Source organism: Mastomys coucha, unplaced genomic scaffold (assembly GCF_008632895.1).
Source record: "Mastomys coucha isolate ucsf_1 unplaced genomic scaffold, UCSF_Mcou_1 pScaffold1, whole genome shotgun sequence".
Classification (NCBI taxonomy): domain Eukaryota; kingdom Metazoa; phylum Chordata; class Mammalia; order Rodentia; family Muridae; genus Mastomys; species Mastomys coucha.
The window spans coordinates 37,760,580-37,784,973 of NW_022196891.1; the positions used below are offsets into that span (position 1 = coordinate 37,760,580).

The 24,394-nt window shown below is 34.6% G+C and overlaps 1 protein-coding gene across 5 annotated transcripts in view; it reads left to right on the plus strand.

Annotated features, from left to right (window-relative positions):
• The window catches only part of Kcnt2 (potassium sodium-activated channel subfamily T member 2), a 353,683-nt gene that overhangs the window by 251,727 nt on the left and 77,562 nt on the right, over window positions 1–24,394 (plus strand). For 4 of the 5 annotated variants that reach the window (XR_004122600.1, XM_031384276.1, XM_031384279.1 and 1 more), the window contains exons 17-21: window positions 3,039–3,252; window positions 5,908–6,013; window positions 10,070–10,242; window positions 17,481–17,552; window positions 20,135–20,269. Coding sequence is in view for 4 of the 5 variants with exons in the window: in XM_031384276.1 (XP_031240136.1) it covers window positions 3,039–3,252; window positions 5,908–6,013; window positions 10,070–10,242; window positions 17,481–17,552; window positions 20,135–20,269 (700 nt within the window). In the remaining variant the exon portion in view is untranslated. The remainder of the gene's footprint in view (window positions 1–3,038; window positions 3,253–5,907; window positions 6,014–10,069; window positions 10,243–17,480; window positions 17,553–20,134; window positions 20,270–24,394) is intronic. The other variant, XM_031384283.1, reaches the window with a different exon arrangement.

A 24,394-nucleotide genomic window follows, 5' to 3' on the forward strand; every position in this document is an offset into this window, starting at 1 on the left:
TGGTATAGCTGGGTCCTCCGGTAGAACTATGTCCAATTTCTGGAGGAACCGCCAAACTGATTTCTAGAATGGTTGTACCAGCTTGCAATCCCACCAACAATGAAGTAGTGTTCCTCTTTCTCCACAACCTCTCCAGCATCCGCTGTCACCTGAGTTTTTTATCCTAGCCAATCTGACTGGTGTGAGGTGGGATCACAGAGTTGTTTTGATTTGCATTTCCCTGATGACTAAGGATGTTGAACATTTCTTTAGGTGCTTCACAGCCATTTGGTATTCATCAGTTGAGAATTCTTTGTTTAGTTCTGTACCCCATTATTTTAATAGGGTTATTTGTTTCTCTGGAGTCTAACTTCTTAAGTTCTTTGTATACATTGGATATTAGCCCTTTATCAGATATAGGATTGGTAAAGATCTTTTCCCAATTTGTTGGTTGTCATTTTGTCCTATTGACAGTGTCTTTTGCCTTACAGAAGCTTTGCAACTTTATGAGGTCCCATTTGTCAATTCTTGATCTTAGAGCATAAGCTATTGGCGTCCTCTTCAGGAAATTTTCCCCTATGCCTACTTGCTCGAGGTTCTTCCCCACTTTCTCTTCTATTAGTTTTAATGTATCTGGTTTGATGTGGAGGTCCCTGATCCACTTGGAGATGTACAAGGAGATAGGAATGGATGGATTTGCATTTTTCTACATGCTAACTGCCAATTGAGCCAGTACCATCTGTTGAAAATGCTGTCTTTTTTCCAGCAAACTACATTTCTATTACTTGTAACACCACCTAAGTGAAAGTGAACAACTGAGGGATTGTGAGATAGTTAAGTGGATAAACAGATTATCATGAAAAGGTGAAGACTTGAGTTTATTTTCAAGAATCTACATGAAAAGCCTAAGCAAGCCAGTACACACTTGTAATCCCAGTGCTGAAGAACCAGAGACAATCTGCTTAGATATTGTCTAGACAGCTCACCAATGCTGTTGGCCCTCAGCAACTCAGAGAGATGACTTCTGAGGAACATACACACATATTTCTGGACTCCACATATTTTTATACTTGTTATGTGCTTCCACATACACTGTATACCTGGACACACAAAAATATATGGACACCTTCACACACCTTTACACACATAATCAACAAAGAAAAAGAGAATAGAAAAGTTCAGAATAAGGTGACAGACACATTTTAGGGATCTCATGGAAGTCAGAGATTAAGTTGTGGGAAACATATCAATCTATATCTTGAAACCAGTGAGACAATAATAGTGTAAGGTGAAATTTGTGATTGTCATCTGAAACTCAAACAGTTAAACCAAAACCCTTCCAGTGTCATTGTATATACTTTTATTTGGGAATTTTATTTTTATAAATAAGTTAAAATGGAGTCATTATGGTTAACATTGTCTCTATATGACTAGTGAACTGTCAGGAAGAAGAAATACAACAGAGACTCACATACAGGAAACTGATGAAAAAGATAATTGAGGGGATGGCAATTATTGAACTTGCAATGATAACCAATCTCTTTCTCACCATATTATGAAAAAATCACAACAATGTGAAGAATTTGTTCTGAAACTTTATTCTTCATAATTGTAAGAAATTAGTCTCAATTATGGCATCTAATGTGTTCCACAATGTTATGGAAGCTTTAGCAAACTACTACAAATATTATGAAATTCACACACACAAAAAAATAGAATACAGCTGATGAATAATTGAACTAATGAAATACAGGAGATCCTATAGTCTGAGGACCTGTGATTTAAAAATAAGGATTTCCACAGAAGATTAGAATAAATGGTCAGTGACAAAAAAAAATTGCCTCTAAAGCACAGATTACCTATTTATGGCAGAGGAAATGATCTCAGAAAGGACCAAGTATTTGTAAGAGACAAAGATGTTGGAAGGAAAGTCGCGTTCCTGCAGCTCTAACTGCTTCTTCAGATCTTTCTGCTAAATTATAAATTTCTCATACCTATATCAGATACTGGCTGATATCAGTATTGGCAATATAACTGACAATAGACCAAATGGCACATCCATATAGGCATGCTTCTGTCTGTGTGTTGCCTTGTTAGGAAAGAAAACAACTATGTATTTGGAAGTAATGTTCAGTCAGATGTATTGACAAGAAGGTTATGTAAGCATCCCTTTGAAAGTGAGAAAGGGTTTAACACTCAATGTTGGGACTGTCTTACATGAAGGGACAGAGTTGCAAATTGAAAATAATCTCATTTTGCTTTTGATAAGTCTTGAAAAGAATCCTAACATGCCCTATTTTCTTTTTTTTCTGAAGTACTAGGGTACTGCATGATCATCTATAGGGTTAATGTGATAAATGTACATTCAAGTCTACAACTTTAAGATAACAGCATCTCAGATGGATTTCTTTTGCATCAATAAATCAGTTTTATAAAATTTACATCCTTTATGTATTTGTCTAAGATTTTCTTTCATTACTTCTAGAAAATCTTCCTTCTTTCCCAGTGAGACAGTTGTCCTATAATGTGATCTTTAGTACTCACCATCATCTTTGTTCATACACTGGAATGACTGAGCACTGGTCGTCACATCAGGACTTTCCTGGAGACCATACCTTTTAAAGACCTCTCTACCTCTTAAATATCCACAATTGGATCCAAGTTCTTATCACAAGAAACTATATCTATAACAAATGATTTTTGATGCAGGGTTTCGTTACATAGCTTTGACTGGCTTGAAACCCACCTGGTAGATCGGGCTACTCTTGAACTCACACAGATCAACCTGCCTCTGCCTCCTGAATGCTGGAATTAAAGGTATGTGCCACTGTGCCTGACTGATCACACATATGAATTGTAATATACATTTATCCAGTGAAATGCTTATGGAAAAAAAAGATAGCCAAATTACATTTACATTGAGAGCTTGAGAGAGATTAGAAACACACACACACACACAAATGAGTGCTCGATAATGAGATTAGTTTTGATCATCAAATGATCATTATGTCACAGATAGTAGAAATGTGCTAATGGATTTTTATTTTCTACTATGTTAGGTACTGTGGCTATAGACTTGCAAGACACAAGCTGCAGAGCAACAAGTGGTCCTACCTTGGCTCTCCCTTCAGAGGGAGGCAAAGAATTAAGAAGACCTAGCATTGCTCCTGTTTTAGAGGTGGCAGATACATCATCAATTCAAACATGTGATCTTCTAAGTGACCAGTCTGAAGATGAAACTACACCCGATGAAGAAACCTCTTCAAATTTAGAGTAGGTTTGTTTTACTAGATTGTGTTTTGGTCACCATTTTTGTTTTGTTTTGTTTTGTTTTTTTGTTTTTTGTTTTTTGGGTTTTTTAGTTTAAATTTTTGAGACTATCTTACCTGGTTACTATATTCAAACCATTTCCATTTCCGCTTCACTCTGCAACTATTCCCATGAACCCCAAATTCTCTCTCAAAGTCATGACCTGTTTGGTCACATTGTGCACTCAGAAGACAGAGATGGGGTGGTATGGCAGTACCCAACTGACTTTCTTCTTTTTGGTAAGTCTAGAACCACAACCCCTGAGATGATCCTGCCCAAATTCATAGTGGTTCTTCCTTTATCAGCTAGTCTTATATGAAAGGATCCTCACCTAGAGATGTGTCTTCTAAGTGACTCTAAAGCTTGTCAAGTTGACCAGCAGGATTAAACATCATAAAATTCAAGAGTTTATCCAGTGAAATATTCAGCCTTCTCCATAAAGTGTTTTCTCATTTCAACCTTTATCCCCTTTTATCTGGAATCTAGCAATAGTTTATATTTACAAATCAAAGACTTATTCTTCCTTTACTAAGCTTCCATTCTCTTACAGCCCCTACCTGTTAGCAGCCATCTCATTTAGATCTACATGTGTACATGGATTACTATAGAAAAGCTGAGAATACAGTAGCCTATAGTCTTGACCTTGTTATCTTAATTATTTCTTTGCCATTCCAGTTGCATCTTGTAATACTTATTTGCAAATGAACTGCTGAGGGAAATATTAAAAAAAGAATGCACCAACTCTCCAAGAGGCTGGATTATGCTTCTGCTCTCCTGGTGGCCTGCCAACTCTCTGAGTTCCTCTTACTACCACTCACCCAGCGGTCAGCCATCACATCTCAATACCCAGTTCCCTGGTAGAATCAAAACTCATAATTCTTAATTAACCAATCAGATTTATATATCATTAATATTGTAAACAAAATTGGAAACAATTTACAAGATGCCAATACAATAATTCCAGAGCCAATTGATAATGACAAAAGCTTTATCCTAATGTGACTAACCTTGTAAAATCATAGCTACATGTAGCTGGAAAGCACCATGATGGTATACCACAGCAATCTTGGTTCTCCTCCTACTTCAAGACACTCTTGTTCTCTGCAACTCTTAGCTCTGCCTCCCTTTCCCTCGTCCAATCACAGGCCTCCCGCTGTCCTAATGTGATTGGACAGGGAAAATCCTACAATAGACAATCTTACTATAACTTCTCTACTTATGAATCATGTATAATTACCACATCATTGCATTATATAAAACTTAATTGAAATGAGAGAGAAGGAGTGTTCCTGTAATGTGTCACACTGAGTGATTAATAGCATTAGGCATTATAAGAGTTGTTACTAGGACTAGTGATATAAACAGTCATTGCTGATCATATCCAGCAATAAAGTTCATTTAAGCTCATATAAATGTTTCATTAAACTGAAACTGAGCTGTTATTGAAACAGAAAAGTTACTTTAAATTCATCTACAATTTTTATTTATTTCAGAAAATATCAACATACTTGTAGATAAAATCTTGTCACAAAGTATTTTGTGTTCCAAATATGCAAGTACATCTGTAGAATACAGAATGGGGACACCAGCGGACTGGACAACCATCCCTGTGGCAACCATCCATTTAAGAATTGATGTTTTGAAGTGAGAATGAAATTGTCTTTTTAGATTTTAAAACATAGAGATGTAGAAGGAAACTTTATTAGGAAGATCAAAGACGTATTAGGGTAGCAATAATGGTTGTCAACTTCTAAATTTATAAAATGTGCTCATTTTGACCTCCCAAACAATAGTACCTAGAAAATGGTTTCAACACGGCCTTTACTTCATGGTGTCTTGGGAAAAGTTAGTAAAATTCAAGAGCTTCCATTTTGGATGCAAAAACATTGCTTTGAGTAATTTCCTTTTATTTACTCATTAACATTTAAGCTTCTGCCTTTTAGAAGTTCCATGTTCCAAACTAGTGTAGCCAAAATGTGCATGTGGCTGTTTTCAAAAGTCAGTAAACAAACTAAATTTCTTTGATAATATTTTAAGAACAATTTTGGGGGAAAAACGTGTTTTTGACTAATTAAAATACTTGCTTCCCTTTTAGTTATGAGTACATGACTAATGAATAATAATACAGCCAAACTTAATACCATCTGCTTTAAATATATTTTGTAAGGTATGATATTATTCTTTGTGATGGATACATGCTTATATATCCAAGAGTGAGGATTAGATAATATTTTCTAGAAAGAAACAATTGTGACATACTTGAAGTTTCACATTTCTCTCTGAATTAAACACAAATACCCCATTACCCAATTAAACATGAATGTGAATGGCTGTGTTACAGGGATGCTGGGTTCATGAATGAAGAACTCGATGTTCATATAATTTTCACATGACAGGAAACATTTTTTATCAGTACTTAAAAATTGAGGAAATAAGACATTATACTCAGTTGTATTTTATCATAATTTGCATTGCATTTTTTAAACTATGTGATTTTCATAACATTCTGGAAGCATAGATTCACTAATTCTAATTTAAACATCCAGTAGATCTGGGTCAAATCTGTGGATTTCAGCCTCCATGACTACTCCAGGAGTAACATCTCATATTGCTTTATAGGTATGCCAAAGGCTACCCACCTTATTCCCCATACATAGGAAGTTCACCTACTTTTTGCCACCTACTTCAAGAAAAAGTGCCCTTTTGCTGCTTAAGATTAGACAAGGTAATGTATTCCTGTTGGTTTTATTTTCTCTAATAATAAATTTATAGTATAAGCTACTGCACATAGTTAAGTAATTTATAGTATTAGATTAAAATATATTAGTATATAAACTTGATGATATAAAGTAATCAGTTTTACTTTTAGTCCTCACTTTAAAAAAAATCACATAAATGCTTTATACTTCTATTTAATTATCCAGTTTTGTTAACCAGTCAGTTAGATTTTTAAAAGGAAAGACAGTCACAAGTCTCTTAAACCACTTCTGGTTATTAGTTAATCACCATTTGTGTTTGCTCAGATACCAAGTCTTTGCTTTAGTAAACAACATCTTGACTAAAGAGATTTATAGGCATTTATGACTAGGTTGAAGCTGACCTACATATCTTCACTCATATCTCCTTCAAATGTTTTTTATGTAGTTTCTCTTCCTGCCTGGATGTCTTAAAGAATCAGCTCAAACCAAAACACTCTGAGAATGTGAACATTTTTGCCTTTTTCCTTTGATGTTTTCTTTACTCCTGAGGAATGTTAGAAATAGGTTGAAGTGGAATGACACACACCCTAAAGAATTTTCTGGGTCTTTTGCATCATAAACAGGGATTTCTTCTTTTTACTGTTTATTTGGGTTTAAAATTATAACACCTGCACCCTTTCACAATCTGTGCAATTTGAGAAAATCACAATTTAAGTTCACTTCACTTATCTGTAAAATGAATACAATTTCAATGCTATGACTTCTGTAGTGTCCTTAGAAGTGTTGTGTTGTTACATGTAAGTCAAGGAATTTGATTACTGAGCTGGGTTTCCATTTGTTCCGTTAGTATTCTCGCTCTCGTTTTTGTTACAAATACTGTCTGCTGCTGCACTTAATGACGATAGATTGTTCATTAGTTCCAAGCTTTATCTATCTGAAGTTGGCCTGTGCATCTTTCTCTTGCTTTTAATTGTCCCGTACGTGCCATTTCCTTGGCATCCAGAATTCCATTTTTCAAGGCCTTCCTTTCTATTTGATGTCCTTTCTTTTCTTTGACTTTTGAAGCATTTGAGATTTCTGGTCAGCTTTGCTACATTAACAGATGTAAAGGCTGAGTGTTGTTCATCTGCATTGATGCCTTCTACAGGTACACTTTCTTTTTCACTTTTGATATTTTCCTTGCAAGACTGTTCTTAGCATACCATAACTTTTAGCAACCATGATTGGTGCCTGGATTCATTTCTAATGTAATCGATTCTTTTCTTAAACATATAGTTATAGAGTACAGGAGAACCATCAGGAAACCAAGAGAGTAGAACTGAATTATCTCCAAGTAACTAATCTTTCAGAGAAAAGGGGCAGTAGGTGACCTTAAAAGCAAATTACTAACTACCTTTTGCTACATTAATACTGGAAAATTAGACACTTTTATTGCTTCCTGACTATATAAGAGATTATTGGTGGTACCAGTAATATTAGGCTGGTATGATAGCATCTGCTCTGAACATGGATGCTTTCTTTGGGATTATGGGATGGCATTAATCAGTTGGCTTCCTTGTGTCTCTGAAGTGTATGAATTGGGATGACCTCATCACTCTGTCCCAGTGTTTGCTGAGTGTCTGGCCAAGGTTTCTCCGCACTACTTTCATATTGTCTCCTTGGATTTTCTTAACTGTATCCCTTCTGTGTGTTCATAAACATAGTAGTTCTCTTACATTGTTATATTTCATAGATGTTGAAGTTCTAATTGTTCTAAGCATCAGCCAATCAGTATTCTCAGTCCTTTTCTTAGTGCCCCTGCCTTTCTGTTGGTTATTTTATTTACATTTCAAATGTTATCCCCCTTCCTGGTTTCCCCTCCAAAAACCCCACATTCCATCCCCTCTTCTCCTCTGTTTCTATAAAAGTGTTCACCCACTCACCCACCCACCCACCCATCCACCCACTTCTGCCTTACAGCCCTGACAGTATCGAGCCTTCACAGGACCAAGGACCTCCCCTCCCATCGATGACAGATAAAACCATCCTCTTCTACATATGCAGCAGGAAGTGTAGGTCTCTCTGTGTATAATCTTTGGTTGGTTGTTTAGTCCCTGGGAACTCTGGGGGGTGGTTGGTTGGTTGATATTGTTATTCTTCCTATGAGGTTGCAAACTCCTTCAGCTCCTTCAGTCCTTCCCCTAGCTCCTCTACTGGGGTCCTTGTGCTCAGTCCGATGGTTGGCTACAAGAATCTGCATCTGTATTGGTCAGGCTCTTGCAGAGCTTCTCAGGAGACAGCTATATCAGGCTCCTGTCACCAAGTATTTCTTGGCATCACCAACAGTGTCTGGGTACCCTGCCCTTCAAAAAAAAAAAAAAGTCCTTATATGGCTGCAGAATCTGAATATCAGAATTAAAAATTTCCCATACTGCACCCTCTGAAGACGTATGCACCTATTCTTTACTGTTCTCTTCTTTTAGATATTTTTCTTCTACTTTTCTGGATTATTTCCATACTGCCTCATTTTCAGCTGTTAGAATGTCTACCAGTGAGATTTGGATGTTGACAATTTTTCCCCATTAGTTTTTCCTTGGACTCTTTTTACTTTCATTCTAGGGAGACAGTTTGCTTGTCTTATCCAGTTTCAAATAATTACTTCCTTATTGCCTCTGTCCTTCTGGTCACTATAAATACATCATTGATATTCACTCTTTCTTTATGGCTGATTAAGATCCTATAGTCTTGGCTGGTCTATGCTTTCATAACGTCTATGACTATGCAATTATGTTTATTCAGTATAACGCTTCACTGACTTTTCTGAGGCCTGTGGTTGGGTCATCTTTACAAAATCCTTAATCAATATGTATTTGAATAAGGTTTCTTTCATATTGTGATTTCTATTTTAGTTTCTAGCTTTTAATTTTGGGTGGTGTTCTGCATTTGAGATAAGATTTTCATCTTTGTTCTGCAGTTGCTACTCTCAGCTGCATTAAATATGTGGTTTTAATTATTTTTATTTTCAGCTTGGTGTTTCAAAGAAGTTTGGAAAGTTCTTCACTACAGATTTATATCTTTAGCCCTGAATTAACTTTTGCATTACATTGCTCAACTTGAGAGAATATATAGAAATAAATATAATATATTTAAACAACCTCCTTGTATATTAAATAGAATTATGTTCACTCTTTGAGTGCTTTTACTTTTTTATTCAAATTTGATTAACATTATTTTCTGAATCTAGTAGCAGCAAAATCTGTAGTTTTTGTAGTTCTTAATTGTTTTTATTCTCACATTGTGCTTCATTTTGCCATTTAAAAATAATTTTATTAAGGGATAATGGCAAAAGGATACTTCATAAGTAATTAACACAAAGAGAACTAACTAATATCAACCCAGGTAAATAAAAAGAAGTCCATGTAGAGACATTAATGGTGAAGAAAAAACCACTGTAGCCATTAGGCATGCGGATAATTGAGCTTGAAAACTGTCTTGATTTAGTAATGTTATTTAATTTCCTCTGAGTCTAACATCTCAGGAATAGGAACATTTTTTTCAAACAATTTTCTTCTCCCCCAGCTTTATGATGAGTTCTGATCAAATACTGTGCTTTCTTTCTTGTGTATTGCTTCTTACCATTTAAGCCTTGTCTGCACTTAAACAATACAGTTTTCTTTTCTTACTTTTTCCCACTCTTTTGTCTTCTGTTTCCTTTCTTTTTTAAGAATATTTTTTTCTTATTGTATCATTCTAGGTAGCTAGGATTGGGAATATTCCTGAGGCTTTTTAATCAGTGTATATTGGAAACAAAAGCCACACGTCTATACTACAACAAAACAGATAGTATGTGGCTATACAGCAGCAACTTTTAGCTTGCACTGCAAACAGTGTGTTAAGCTCTGTACTTCCCACTCCTTTTATTACCAATCACACTTTTATTTCCAACATCAAGTTGGAGAACTGGGCAAAGTCAAATGCAGTGGTGTTCGAATTTGTTAGAAAATTAGGTTGATAAATTTTACATAACCATATATCCTATATTCTTTCACCAAATTTTAGGGTGTATAAAAATGGCATTTCTTTGTATAATTTTTCTTCTCTAGAGTTGCCAGCATAACTACTATGAGGACGCAAAAGCCTATGGATTCAAAAATAAACTAATTATAGTTGCAGCTGAAACAGCTGGAAATGGATTATATAATTTTATTGTACCACTCAGGGCATATTATAGACCAAAGAAAGAATTAAATCCCATAGTTCTGCTATTGGATAATCCGTAAGTATACTTTAAGATACACAGACAGAATTTTTATTTTAATTGTACATTTCCTTAAATTTACTGATGGTTTTAAATCAGATACATTATGGTGCACAAATCATTGGGAGATAGAGTCTATGCTATAATGCTAAGCATTATTGACTATGATAATGTTTCATCAATTTTAGTTAAATATCATTGCCATCATTTACTTGAAATTAATATGCAAATAGTCATCTACTCATAGGACCAGTGGCTTTACTCATAGGACCAGTGGGAAGAAGCCACTGAATTATCTTTTAAATTTTTCTCAATTTAATTAACAATCTTTAAAGATACCTGCCAAAGCTGAACAGTTTTGTTCTTTAGTCTTATTATCAGAGAATAATTTATTGATGTGCCTTTATATGTTATAACATGGGATGTCACTGTGTGTTTTACTTATGCTAATGTTCGTGTGCCATAACAGAAAACAAATTATGCTGCATCACAAGCGTGTGTCTTGAAGATTTTAGAGTGACGGACTTTGTTAACTATGACTACTTAAGTATTTTGAAAATTCTACACAGGAATGCTCAGGCTCCCAAATAAGATGGTCAAACTATTTTATGTTCAAGTTACAGTGCCCCTCATTTTAATTGTGAATAAGTTGGTTGCCATGGCTGCAGTGTTAGAAGAAATTAAAGTATATGAAAGCAAGCCTCAGGAGTGTGACACCCAGGGTGTGAGAAGTCTGTAACAATAGAGAGACTGCCATGCTCCTCCCTGGCTTTTTCCACACTCTGAATTCTGGAGGTTCTTTGCAGGGTGACTAAGTTGGTACTACAGACACTTTGGTTAACTAAGTCAGATGCCCAGTTTGGGGCTGTTTGTCAACACTACGAATAGAACTTAAGCCAAGCATTTTCAGACTGTCATCGTGTGTCCTTACTGGAAATGATTTGATCAATCTGGCTCAGTTAAAGACACCTGTCATAAAGATTAAAAAAAAAGCAAGAACTTTCAAAAGAAAAACTGGGACTGTGAGCAGAGCTTTGTCCCTCAGTGCTCCAGTCAGACTGATCTGTTGTCTTCCTCACATTATTTCAATATTAAACCTGAGGTCCTGGTTCATAGCTCCTCCCTACCCCCACCCCATAAAAATATTCATTTTCTCTAAAATTTGGAGTGCTGTTCTGCTTGTGAAACAGAGGTATGCTCTTCATTTTCAGTCTCCAGTCTTGTGAAATAATCTTAGTCATTTGTCTTTTACCTCGGTATCATATCTAACATGAGTCACTGACATTTCAAATTCCTGGAGGATCAGTTTTTCGCCTGGATTATCTAGTCCTGTGATTCTTTATGTAGCCTTAATTTCTGAATCTGACTCATCACACACAACATCTGCAAACTCCCCTTCTCTGGATTACTGACGGGCTACTATGTTGCTGTAAGTATACATATAGCCAGCCGTTCAGTACTATCCTATCCAAATGAAACCATAAAGACTAACTCAGAATGTTAGTGCCCTTTTCCTGCACAAGGTTTATAATAGTAGCAAAGGTTGAAATTCATTCCATGTGATTGTCTTTAACATTTTAATTTTATTATACATTTTATGTATTTATATGACATAAAAATCATGGCACCAGAGATATGTACTCAAGGAGTTAGCCATCTAAATGCTTGCATTTAATTTAAACATTAGAATAAACTTTCATAATCAGTGTTATGAAGCAGAACTAAAGATATAACATCCAGGCAAAATTCCCCCTGTCAATTCTAGGATGAGAGCCAGCTATGCTCCAATAAGGTCCTTGTTTCTGATCTCTGTAAGATCTTACCCTACTCATGGGTTTTTGAACAATATATATATAGTTTGCAATTAGTTTTAAAGGTCATTATCTTATCTTAACTTCCGATATTTACCCACTGAAAATGTATCATCCTTAAAAAGTGCTGACAATTACAAATGCCCATCTGACACTGTATCTTGGTGATTCCTGCTGAGTATAATTTTAGTTATACTCAAATAAACATGGTTATTTTATTATAAGTGTTATACTTATTTCAGTTTATTTACTAAATTGCAAGGACATAATATAAAACACTTAGCTTCCTGTGTATATCTCAAAAATGACATCTAACATTTTTACTTGTCTTAAGTTGCTTTGTTTTTCAACTCAAATACCGAACTTCAATAAATAATCCTCCTGGAAATTTTATGTAGACCTTTATCCCTCTTTTGAAACAATGAGACACATATTGGTCTGAAAGTCCTTTTTATTCTGCAGTGTATTGTACAAATTTACAGGAACTGATGTTGTTTTCTTGTTATCATAGATTCATATTTTAAGAATGTTCACAATCATAATCTTATACACTTTGGCAATTTATTACTTCATTTGAGAGTTTCACCAAGTTTAAATGAGCAGTGGTGAAACTAATATTAAGGGAGTGCCTGTTGAGATAAATTAATAAAAATACAAATTGATTCTGTATAACAAGAAAAGAAGTGTAAAAATGTAGTGAAATGCAAATCCAATTTATACTTTCAACACATAATAGGATGTTCAGCATGTTTGTAGTGAGAAGGACTTGCACATTTCAAAGGTGCTCAAGTGAAAGTCTGACACGTTGAAAACATCTTTCCTGTGGCTCATCAGAGCTACTCTGATCTTTCCACAGTTCATCAAAGTGCTGTCAGTTCTGATGGTTCCACCATCTGTTCTCCTTTGTTTGTGGTGCTAGAATGATTTCCAATATTTTGATTATAGCCTCTACCTTAAAGGTCATCTAGCTAAGATTTAGCTGGAAGTCAAAGCTGGAATATATTCTCCAAACTTAGACAAAGAAGCTCCAGATCCATGCTGATGCCATGAATTTTTACACCGATCATTTATTAAATCAATCAACTGTTTTGCACATAGTAATGTACAGTTTTGTTTCAGACAGAATTGAGATGATATCTAAACTTAACCTCTAGAGCAGTCTGGACCATTTTTTTTTTTAATCTTGTGGCCTTATCTCTCTTTCTCTTTAATTTAAAAAAAATAAGAAAATTTAAGTTATTTGGAGACATAGATAATATATGTAACATACTAGCATAAGATCTGGTATATGTGACAGCCTGAAAATGCTAGATTTTCTTCTCCTATAAAGACTTTAACATTGATACTATTTAAATTACTGAAAAGTCTTCTGTAAAAACCCAGTTGATAAGGAAACAGTCTGCAGATGTAGATCAGTAGAATGGTGTATACGTAGTATGTAAAACATCCAAGCATTGAACACATACTGCAGGTGTATACACACACATACACACACACACACACACACACACACACACGCACACGCACACGCACACGCACGCACACACACACACACACACGCACACACACACACACACATTGATTTTAAGCACCTGCAACTAAATTTAAACTCTTTACATTCTTAAAAATTATACATATATGGTTGTTTTGCCTTCATGAGTGTCTGTGCAGCACTTGCCTGCCTGGTACCTATACATGGGGGAAAATGGGTTGGATTCTTGGACCTCAAGTCATAGAGTTCGGAGTTGTCCTGCTAGGCTGGGAACCATCCTGGTCTCCTGCTAAAGCAGCAAATGCTCTTAGCTACTGAGCCATCTCTCCTGACCCTGATCAAGCAATTAAAAGAATAAAAAGACTACTTAAATGTAGTTGTAAAATACTGATGAAATTAACTTTGATCATAAAAGTATATTACATTCTTCCCTTGATGTTGAAATAAAAATATTATGTTTAATGATTTAATTGAACAGAAGGGCTTCTCTTGATATCTGCAAACCTGCAAAATGTACGATTTCATTGTCTGGCAATGTTGATCTACTTAGTATTTTAATGTATGTGCAGCATTGTGAGATATTTATGATGGCATAAGATTTTATAGCCACAGCCTGTGTTCTTATTAGGCACTACACTCAGACCTGCGATTAACAGATGTGCTTATTTACTTCTATTTTTAAATATTGCCTGCTTTGTATATTTTTTGACATTTTATTTCATTTATAACCAGTCATTTTGTCTGTTTTGTTTGGCTTTAGCCTACAAATTTATTACATGTCCATCTACTTCTTTGACACACTTAGCATTGTCTCTTAGATTTAAAAAAATTAAATATTTCAGTGTGTATAAAACACTTGTGGTGCATAAATAATAACTTATAAATTTATTTTCATGTGATCATTTTTTTACAAAGTTTATAGAAAAATCCCTTGATTCTTTTACCGTATTTCTTTCATGTGACTTCTAATAGAACAGATAGGCTTCCCTATTTGACAGACAGAAAATACACAGTTTATTGTGTTTCATTAATAACTTACTTCTATATTAATCATTCCATCGTACTTTGAATACATATCATAAAAAAGGGATGAGGGTCATATTTTCAGTGAATGTTCCATGTGTCTGTTTATTTTCTCAATAATAATGCTTCTTAATGTAAGGTTATGATTGCCAATTCACTGTCTCCCAATGAGAAGGAAAATTGACCAATTATGTATAACTAAATTATTAAGCAGCTTTGTATATTAACTACTGTTGTCAACTCAGATAAATGAATAGCTATAAAATACATGAATGCAAGGTTGTTTGTTTCTTTATATTACTAGTTTCTTTTAAACTACAGATTAGTCTTAAGTTACTGTGTTTCACTGGGAGTATGTATTTATATGGTTTAGGTGATTAGATTATAACTTGAGATTACCAAAATCACATAAAGATCAATCCATATTTAAAAGCAAGTTCCAAGAATATGGAAGATATCTTACTCATGTTAAATATATGTATAAATACATCATAACTAAAATTTATAAGATTCCTTTAAAAAGGCATTCTTTATAAAAATTACAGTTTATCATCTCTACCAGTCATAAGAGGAAAAAATTATAATGGTCTCATTTTGAATTTTATCTCTCATATGACAGTGACTATAGCACAACAACTTATTTGTTCCAGAGATCTGAGTACAGTTTATTACTCAGAAAAATTTAAGTTATTTGCTTAATTTAGTGATTCAATTATTCAAGAGTTCCAAAAAGTATAGACTGGAGACCTTGTAAAAATAACAAAAATAAAACATACAAACACCCACCCCCAAAAAAAACCCTCAAAGAACAAAAAACTAAAATCGGCAACAACAAAAACCTGAGAAAAATACTGTAAAGAAATTGGAATAATCTAATCCTAAAAGAATATACCAGATTAAAATAGATGTCATGGAAGCTCATGTACATATCTACAATTAATAATTAGGAATGGTAATTAAAAAGCCAGAATCAAAACATCTAGAAATTTAAAATTAGCCCAAAAGATACAATCAAAATGACTTGATCTTTCAGCACTCCTTGTGCTTGCATCTTTACACACACTTCTAAAATTATGAAGTTATAGAGAGCCATAAAATATTGCCCTTCTAGTGGTTTTTGGTTTGGTTTGGTTTTGGGGGGCTTTTTTGTTTATTTTTATTGGATATTTTCTTTTCAAATGTTATCCCCCTTCCAGATTTCTCACCAAGAAACCCCCCATCCCATACCCCCTCCCCCTGCTTCCATGAGGGTGTTCCCCTACCCACTCACCCACTCCCACCTCCCTGCCCGAGAATACCCAACACTGGGGCATCCAGCCTTCACAACACCAAGGGCCTCTTCTCCCATTGATGCCTGACAAGGCCATCCTCTGCTACATATGAAGCTGGAGCCATGGGTCCATCCATGTGTACTCTTTGGTTGGTGGTTTAGATCCTGGGAGCTCTGGGGGGTCTGGTTGGTTGACATCGTTGTTCTTCCTATGGGGTTGCAAATCCCTTCAATTGCACTCCAAATGTTAAGAAACAAGAAAGTGTCTAGAAATTGAATTGAAATCTCCATCATAAACCCTGCAAATGCATGTCTTAGAATATTGAGTAAGAACTTTAAAGACGGTTAAAAACTGAACAAGATTCACTCTGTGTTTTCTTGAGATATTGGTTAAACTGATGCTCAAAAGTCATCTAACGGTAAACACACCAATATTATATGTAAAATAAACTAGAAATGATTACAAAAATTTCATGTAATTTATGAGTTAAACGATTCTGAATTTTCAAACTGAATTGTGGCAATTTAATACAATATAATAGTACTGGTCCATTCAATATTACAAATAAATTAAACATCCAGAAGAATTCAGTCAAAATTTTAACAGTATCATCATTTGGAAGGTTGTTTTATTTAATACATTACTATATTAAACTTTATTTTTCTTTCGAGTTGAAAGAGATAGGACAGAAATCAACAGGAAGAAAATAGGAAAATAATTGATTCAACTGAGGTCCAGCACCTGGGAAATTGCAAGTTTTTGTCTCATTACCTTGATCTGGAATTTCCCTCCTGTCTTGTTCATGTCAAATTGCTCCTCATCTGCCAACACCCAAAGAAAATATTATCTCTCCGTAATAGTCTCCAATTCTGTTTCCTGGGTGCTCCTAGTGATTATTTTCTCTTTAGAAAAAAAAAAACATTGCATTCTTATGGTTTTCGGTATGCGTTTAAAATTCAACATACGTTAGAGATTGATCTGCTATTCTTTAATATGAAATAATGTATTTAAAAGTTCATTGAACAATTTTTGGGTCTATATATGATCATGTAACTTATTAATTAAGCAAGGTTAAAGTCTATGGTTCTTTCCTTTGCTGTGCTTATGTGTAAAGACTTCAGTTATAATGAAAATTTGTTCAGCAATATACGTTGGTAAGACAGTAATTTCAGTGGTGAAATAGTGTCAATGTAACTTTTTGCAACAGTGCTTTTCCATGCATATTCAGACTATATACTAGACACATTGAGATGTGAAGTGTGGTGTGATTATATACATTCTTTAGGCAAAGCTCTCTTAGCACTCAAACCTATTGATTATTCTTTAGAGGCATGTGTAGTCCATAAGATTATCTAAGAAAATAACCATTTGCTCTTCTTTGTCAAATTACCTTCTGCATTGAGTATCTGAAATATTTGATAAGTGTTGTCTTAATAGTAATAATACAGTATTTTTCAAAATTATGCCATAATGTTTCTGATTTATAACTCACAGTTCTTAGTGTATCATATGGTTTATAAGAAGTGCAAAAAGAGCAATGTAGAATGTATCTTGTCTTTGGTTTTGGAAATGCAAACTAAATGAACTTGCTTCCCTTCCCTAGAAGTGCTGCCCCTGTTGTGACACTGTGTTTCATTTTGTAATCCATCTGCTACATAGGCCAGATATGCATTTTCTGGATGCAATCTGTTGGTTTCCAATGGTTTACTACATGGTGGGCTCTATTGACAAGTAGGTGACAATGTCTATGGCACATGACGAGTGTAGTGTCCTGTGATCTGTCAAGTGCTGTGTCTTGTTCCTGCATGATGAGTGCACTTTGTCGTGTTAGCACAGTAAATATGGTGACCTATGCATGCAGAGCACATGCCCCTGGGCTGTGTATCCCCTATCATACTGCTAAGCTGTAATCCATTGCTGAATTGCAACAGACCTTGCTGCATGTCAAATGGGTCAGATTCTCACATTCGCAAAGCTATTTCAGTCTTGCAGCTTTTGCAAAAGCAGCATTTTTTGCAGTTATGTTATTGATAAGCTGGAATCCAAAAGTACCTTAAAATTCCACATTGCAATGCAACAAGACCATTACCATACTTTCAATGTAAGTAGTAACAATTTCTTGAAAATTCATTCCAGAAAATTTTAGGATTTATAATTATATCACTTGTTAATTAAAAGATTATGCTATACATGCAATTATGCAATGTATTTATATTATAAAATATAAAATATACATAAACATTTTTGTGACATCATTAATCAGAAAAATAAATTAGCACCAGATAAATGGCATAAAATACCTTAAAAGATCTGTGATGGTCAAAAAGGAAACTAAGATTATTAAATTCCAAATAAGGATATGAAAGAGGATTGATTGATTGTAGACTAATAATTATTGAAGATTGGTCACCATATCTATATGCACATGTATGTACTAGAGAGGGAATTATATATGGAGTTTCCCTGTATAATTCTTGTTAACTTATGTTTGAAATTTTGAAGAAAATAAAACCCATTTAAACAGAATACTTCCTCACACTTGCAAATTTCACATTTTCCAACTTGGAAAAACTGAGTCATGGAAAAGTAAAAAGGCATCCTTGTTGAGAACAAATTTTGACTGTGTCACTCGGATGGGTTTCATTGGCTGCTATTGCCATCTGGTGGCTGAACATGCAAAGCAGCCAGCATGCTTTTTTAAAAAAGGTGGAGGGAGATTAAAAAGCAGAGATATCAGAGAAAAGATAGTCAGGACTCAAAATAATAAGTTCATATCCTACTTAAAAATGCTAGAATGTTAATTAGAAAACTTAAAGCTTTAAGAACCCGAAGATTCTACATGTTTCACTGATACCATCCCAACCTTTTGTATTGTCTCTAAACTCTAATATATCATTTAATAAAAATTCAAGGTCCTGAGTCACGATAGCAGGAAATATTTTAAAGATAAAGTCAACAGATCCAGTTGAAAGCAGGGTGCTTCAAGAAACTTGGAACAAGCTTTCTTAGTAAAACGTTTGTCCAGCATTAACTTCTGTTTTGCAAAATCATTTCTGCTCCGACTCAATAAAGCCAACTTCTTAAAGGTTTTTATTTCTCTTGTTCTATAAAATTATAGGAGAGAATTTTGGTGTAGAAAAGAATAAAAAGGCTGAAAAAACAAGGAAATATCTTGAAAGTCCTAAATGACTAGAAGCAAGATGACTTAGTCATCACCAAATTCTCCATAAGGGACCACATGTAATATTTTCTGTATTGCTGTGGCTTAAATTAAGAAGTTGCACATGCTGAAAAGCAAGTTACTGCTGACACAAAGTCCCATTCATTGCCAGATAATTTCTAAAATATTATTTAATCTATCTAGGAAAAAGTGCAGTGAGGAGGTGTGGACATTAACTGATTTTCTTATCTGTCCTCACTGAACCATATAACTACTCCATCCTTTTACTAAGTTAAGTTTAGTCTCACCCCATTTTTGTCCCCTTTTTCTAGTGTGTAAAAAGCAAAGATACTGAGACTAGTTGATGCCCAGGTCAGGCTTAGTGGTAAACATCTCTTTCTTTAAATTTCTGGGAAGATGACAGTCAATACATTTTACAGAAACAAGAATGAAAACTGACCAAAATAATTCACAACTACTTATATCCCAGTTTTTCTAGTTACCTCATAGAGAAAAAAAACTTTGACCATTCAATTTCTTATTAAAATTTTATTTTAACACACACACACACACACACACACACACACACACACACACACACACCTTACTCTCATTTTAATGTAGAAACAATGTAGATCTATCTATTCATCTATCCATCTATCTATCTATCTATCTATCTATCTAGCTATCTATCTATCTAAACAGAGAGATTTAAAAATTCATATCACATTTTATATTTCTACCTTAGCTTATTGTCTAAATTAATATAGCCACTGCCCCTCTTATACAATCAAGGAAAACAATTTAGCAACTTGAACCAATTAGAATGTTTTGCCCTTGAAGTAATACACTAGCTATAAACATGAATCATTGTCATGCTTTCTTTCTATTTAACTGTTCATATACTTAGTGCTACTGAGCACAGATTCCAAATATGGATGCTTTGGAACTCTTAGTGTTTGGTGAATTCTGAATTTCCTATCAGCAGGTCATAAGGCATTACAGTTCTCGTTAATGTCTATCTGTATACTCTAGTCATTCAGCTATAAGGATGCACATAAAGCCAACCCATAAACAGATTTAGGCCCTGCGTGCCATAGTGTAGTTTATTTACAGACCTTCTGTTTCTTTTTCTTGTGAATTTTTATCAAAGTCTAGATGATTTGCTCAGGTGTGGAGTGACCTTCGCTGCCAACATGGTGGTGGTGGACAAAGAAAGCACCATGAGTGCCGAGGAAGACTACATGGCAGACGCCAAAACGATTGTGAATGTGCAGACTCTGTTCAGGTATGCATCAGGAGCCTGGCCTTGGCACCATTTTCTGTGTGTTTTCTATATGTAAAGGATTTGATTCTATCTGTGCATGAGGAGTGGACATGGGACATGGAAGGTGACCTTAGAGTATCTGTTTAATTCACTTGATCATGAAGCAAATACTTACATAGTACATAATGTGACTGGTATAGAATAAAGTGAATATTTAAGGGAACTTAAATAGGGATGTATTTCTTTTCTATAGCTTTGTAATAAATTCTTAAAAATTATGTACAGTAATTTTATGATTGAGGACAGACTGTGTTCTGATTTGAGTTTCTTTCCCAGCAATGACACAAGACTTGCCTGTCTCTAGAATGTAATATTGTTAGGCAGTGATCTACTCATGGTAGGAGTGAATTTGCAATCTTACTCTCCCTCTTTTCACATATTTCATTATACTAGTTCAGATGTAAATATCCATTTGGTAATCATTGAACATGGATTACAGACCTGACGAGAGAAATGTTTCCTTATGAAAAGTGGAGTAAGAAGCACTTATAAATGACAAATCTGACTCACTTGAAACTGCTCTAGAATCATTTAAAAGTTTCACTGGAAACTTTCCATTTTGTGAATGTATTTTTAGATGCCCAAAGGAAATGTGTGACCGGCTGAGTTAAAAAGATAATTCAAATATCCTCAACACTTTCACCAGGTTTCCCTTCATCTTCATACCTTCATCAGTAGCAATGAGTATGTCATAATTAAGTACCTCTGTTTATAAATTGAGCTCACAGCTCACAGGTAGGAACTTAGGTGTGAGCCTCAGTTAGAGAGACAATTTGAACTGTGATTTTAGGAACTTTCCTTCTCAAAATCTCATTGTATCACTTACAAATCTACTTATAATTTATGTATTCATAAAACATCATTATTTTGATATCAAGGTATCAAAAAACCTATCATTCCTTACAACGTACTTGGTATTTTTAAAGTATGTATTAAGCATTATGCATTATAATTAAAGCCATGTAGTTGTCAGTTTTATGTGACAGAATGAAAAAATCATAAAAACCTAAGTTAATTCAGAAAGCCACAAAGGCCATCTGGTACAGTGTCCACCTGGAGTCTCTCCTGACATCATTAACTTTAACCTGAGTGTGTTCCTAACCTAACTGAAATTCAGTTTCCCACATCTATAATCCTCAGAAAATTAATAAACCTACCTTAAAATGTCAAAAACAGTTAAAGATGAATTATGTAAAGAATCCATTGTCACCACACCCAGAAAATATACCCTTAATTTGCATAAGAACTTCTAGCTCTAAGGGGAAGAATGTACACTGTAAAGTTCTTACAATGTGAGAATATAGGTATCACGGAGAATATACCTATTCATGGAAAATATAGGTAATATGATTGCCCAAAATAGTGCATTGAAAATTAATGTAAGCCATAATAAAAATATGACCTTTATAAGCAACTTGTTTCTTTAGAATAAAAAGAGAAATTACTTTAATGATTAGGTTCAGAGACAGTGATATACATTTTTCCTCCATGCTTTCCAAAAACTAATTACACTTTTTACAGAAGAAAGTTTTCAAACTAAATATACTCTTTTATTTACCATGTACCATATTTAATTTTGTTGAAACAGAGGTAGAATTTGTTTAATCTTTATTATCTACTCTTTGAATGAATTTTTTGATTCCAAGATAGTAATCAATCATTATCGTTTTAAAAGGTATCAACATATTAATGATTTATTTCCAACTAACTGACAAAAGTCATTTAGAGAATATATATACTACTAGAGTACTGACCATAAATCAGCCCTTCTCTGGATCTGGCTGATGAATGAATTAGTGAATAAATGAATGAATGAGTGAGCGAACAGTGTATGATCCCTCAAACACTAGTTTCATCTTTATTAAGAAGTCCTGAATCCTACACAAAGAATTACAGCCAACTAGGATTTCTAAGAATAGGAAAAGTAGTCTTCTCCAGGAAACGGAATGGCAATTGGTTATCCAGTTCCAAGTGGTCAGCCCTAAAATAGTATATGCACAAATAACCTTATAGGAAGTGAGCAGGTTGTGTTAATATATTTAGGAACATATGCATCATAAATAAAAGAAACCAAGGCTATTGAAAGAGAGGATTTGGAGGTAGAAAAGAGAATTGGGAAATGATACCATTTTAATCTCCAAAACAAATAAAACAATTTATTTTAGAAATAGCATAATTTTTATTGCATTTGGAGTGAATAGATTTTAGCAAAATATCACAAGAGACGGTAACTAAATAATTTAAAATGAATTCCCTTTGATTTTTTTGGGGGGCGTTGTTTTATTCTAGGTCCTATAGAGACATAGTCATTATTTCAAAGGGTGCATAAAATGTTTTTCAGAGAATTATTTTTCTACATTTTTGCATTGAGTTATGAATTGATACCTATGCTTGAAAAGCTATTTTAGTCTTACTTAATCAAATAAAATATCTATAGATTTCTATAAGGTAAGATATATCTTTACACAAATGAATGACCAAGTTCTGTAAGACTGGGCACTTCATTTTGTGGTTGTCAGTCATGTGCCACTTCTTGGTCACTCCTCTGCACTGCCCACAGGTTTTTGTTTCAAGTTTTTGTTTTAAAGGTGATTATTTTCAACCTGACTTCCCTCTAGTGCTTGATGTTTAGTAACCTTATATAAATGTTCTTTTCAGTCTCTTACTTTCATTCTTCCACACTCGCAGTTTCTCCACAGCATCTGAATTTGTTCTTACTTTCTATTTTTTTTCTAATATTCCTAAATCTTCATAAATTTACCCTGCATGCTACCATCAGCAGATTCACCTACCATTTCACCAAGGCTAGGTTATTGAAGGGTTTCTCTCTCTACCCAAACTGAATTCCAGCCCTTTGGACCATATTATAATTCACAGATCCTACGAAACCTTCCAACTTTCAGAACAAAATCACAGGTTTTATACTTTCCCCTGCATATATTAATTTGTTTCCAGTATCAGGCCAAATCCTAAAGTCTCCACCACTTCTGCCATTCTCACATTTATCCTGAAAACACCTCATCCCAGTCTCCATGATGCTGTTGGCAGACATTCCGTGCCTAGCTCGTGCACCTCAGTGACTTCAGACAAAGAAAACCCAAGTTTATCAGTCTCAAATCTATCTTTTCTCTCCCAGCAGCTTCTGGAGTCTCTCTTTCACCTGGCTGTTGTTGTACTTGTAAAACTAAGAAAACTGCTCTTCAGTTTCCTTCTGCGTCAGTTTTTAACTTCTGCAAAACTAAAAAGCAGCAAAAAGAAACCTATGTTCTCCAGCAACAGGATAAAGGAAAGGAAATTTATAAGTACCCAGACAATGGAAATGAGTCTACCAGTGGCAAAATGAGCAAATTTCGAACTTATCAGCATCTAATCTGTGGTGTAAATCCCTCTGCTGGAGTAATTTAGACTTGCTGCATTTAGAGTTATTGCCAATGATGTCTAGCCTGTTAAATTGTTTGCTCTGGCAGTTTAACAGGCAAGGTTTGGCCACTCATTTCTTCATGCCATCTAAGAGACAAGATCTACTATCAATTCACCTTGACCCCAAAGCAATTTGGAGTGTATTTTAACTTACAAATTCCAGCATGCTTTTGAGGAAAGCCAGGGCAAGAGTTCAAGAAAGGTACCTGGAAGTATAAAAGGAGAGAACAAAGAGGAACACTACTTACTGGCTTGCTTTCTTATATACAACCAGACTTACCTCCCTAGGAGTGACACTGCCCACAGCACACTATGGCCTCATATGTCAATAAACAATGAAGAAGATGCCTTACAGACAAGGTTCTGAAAGCAACCCCTTAACATAGGTTCCCTTTTCTTAAACATGTCAAGTCAAAACTGAAGCTATCTATTTGGCAGAAGGAATGGTGAAAAGAAGAAAAAAGTTAAATTAATCAAGTATATGGAATAAAACTAGAGAAAAAAAAGGGTCCATTGATCCAAAATTCATTTTCAGAGTGATTTTGAGCCTTTTGAATTTAAATAGCATAATAAATAGGTCATGGGGCATATGTTTGCAGAACTGAACAAACCTGCCAACGTATGATCCCACTCAACATTGTCTCCACTTTGTCCACGTAAGGGAGT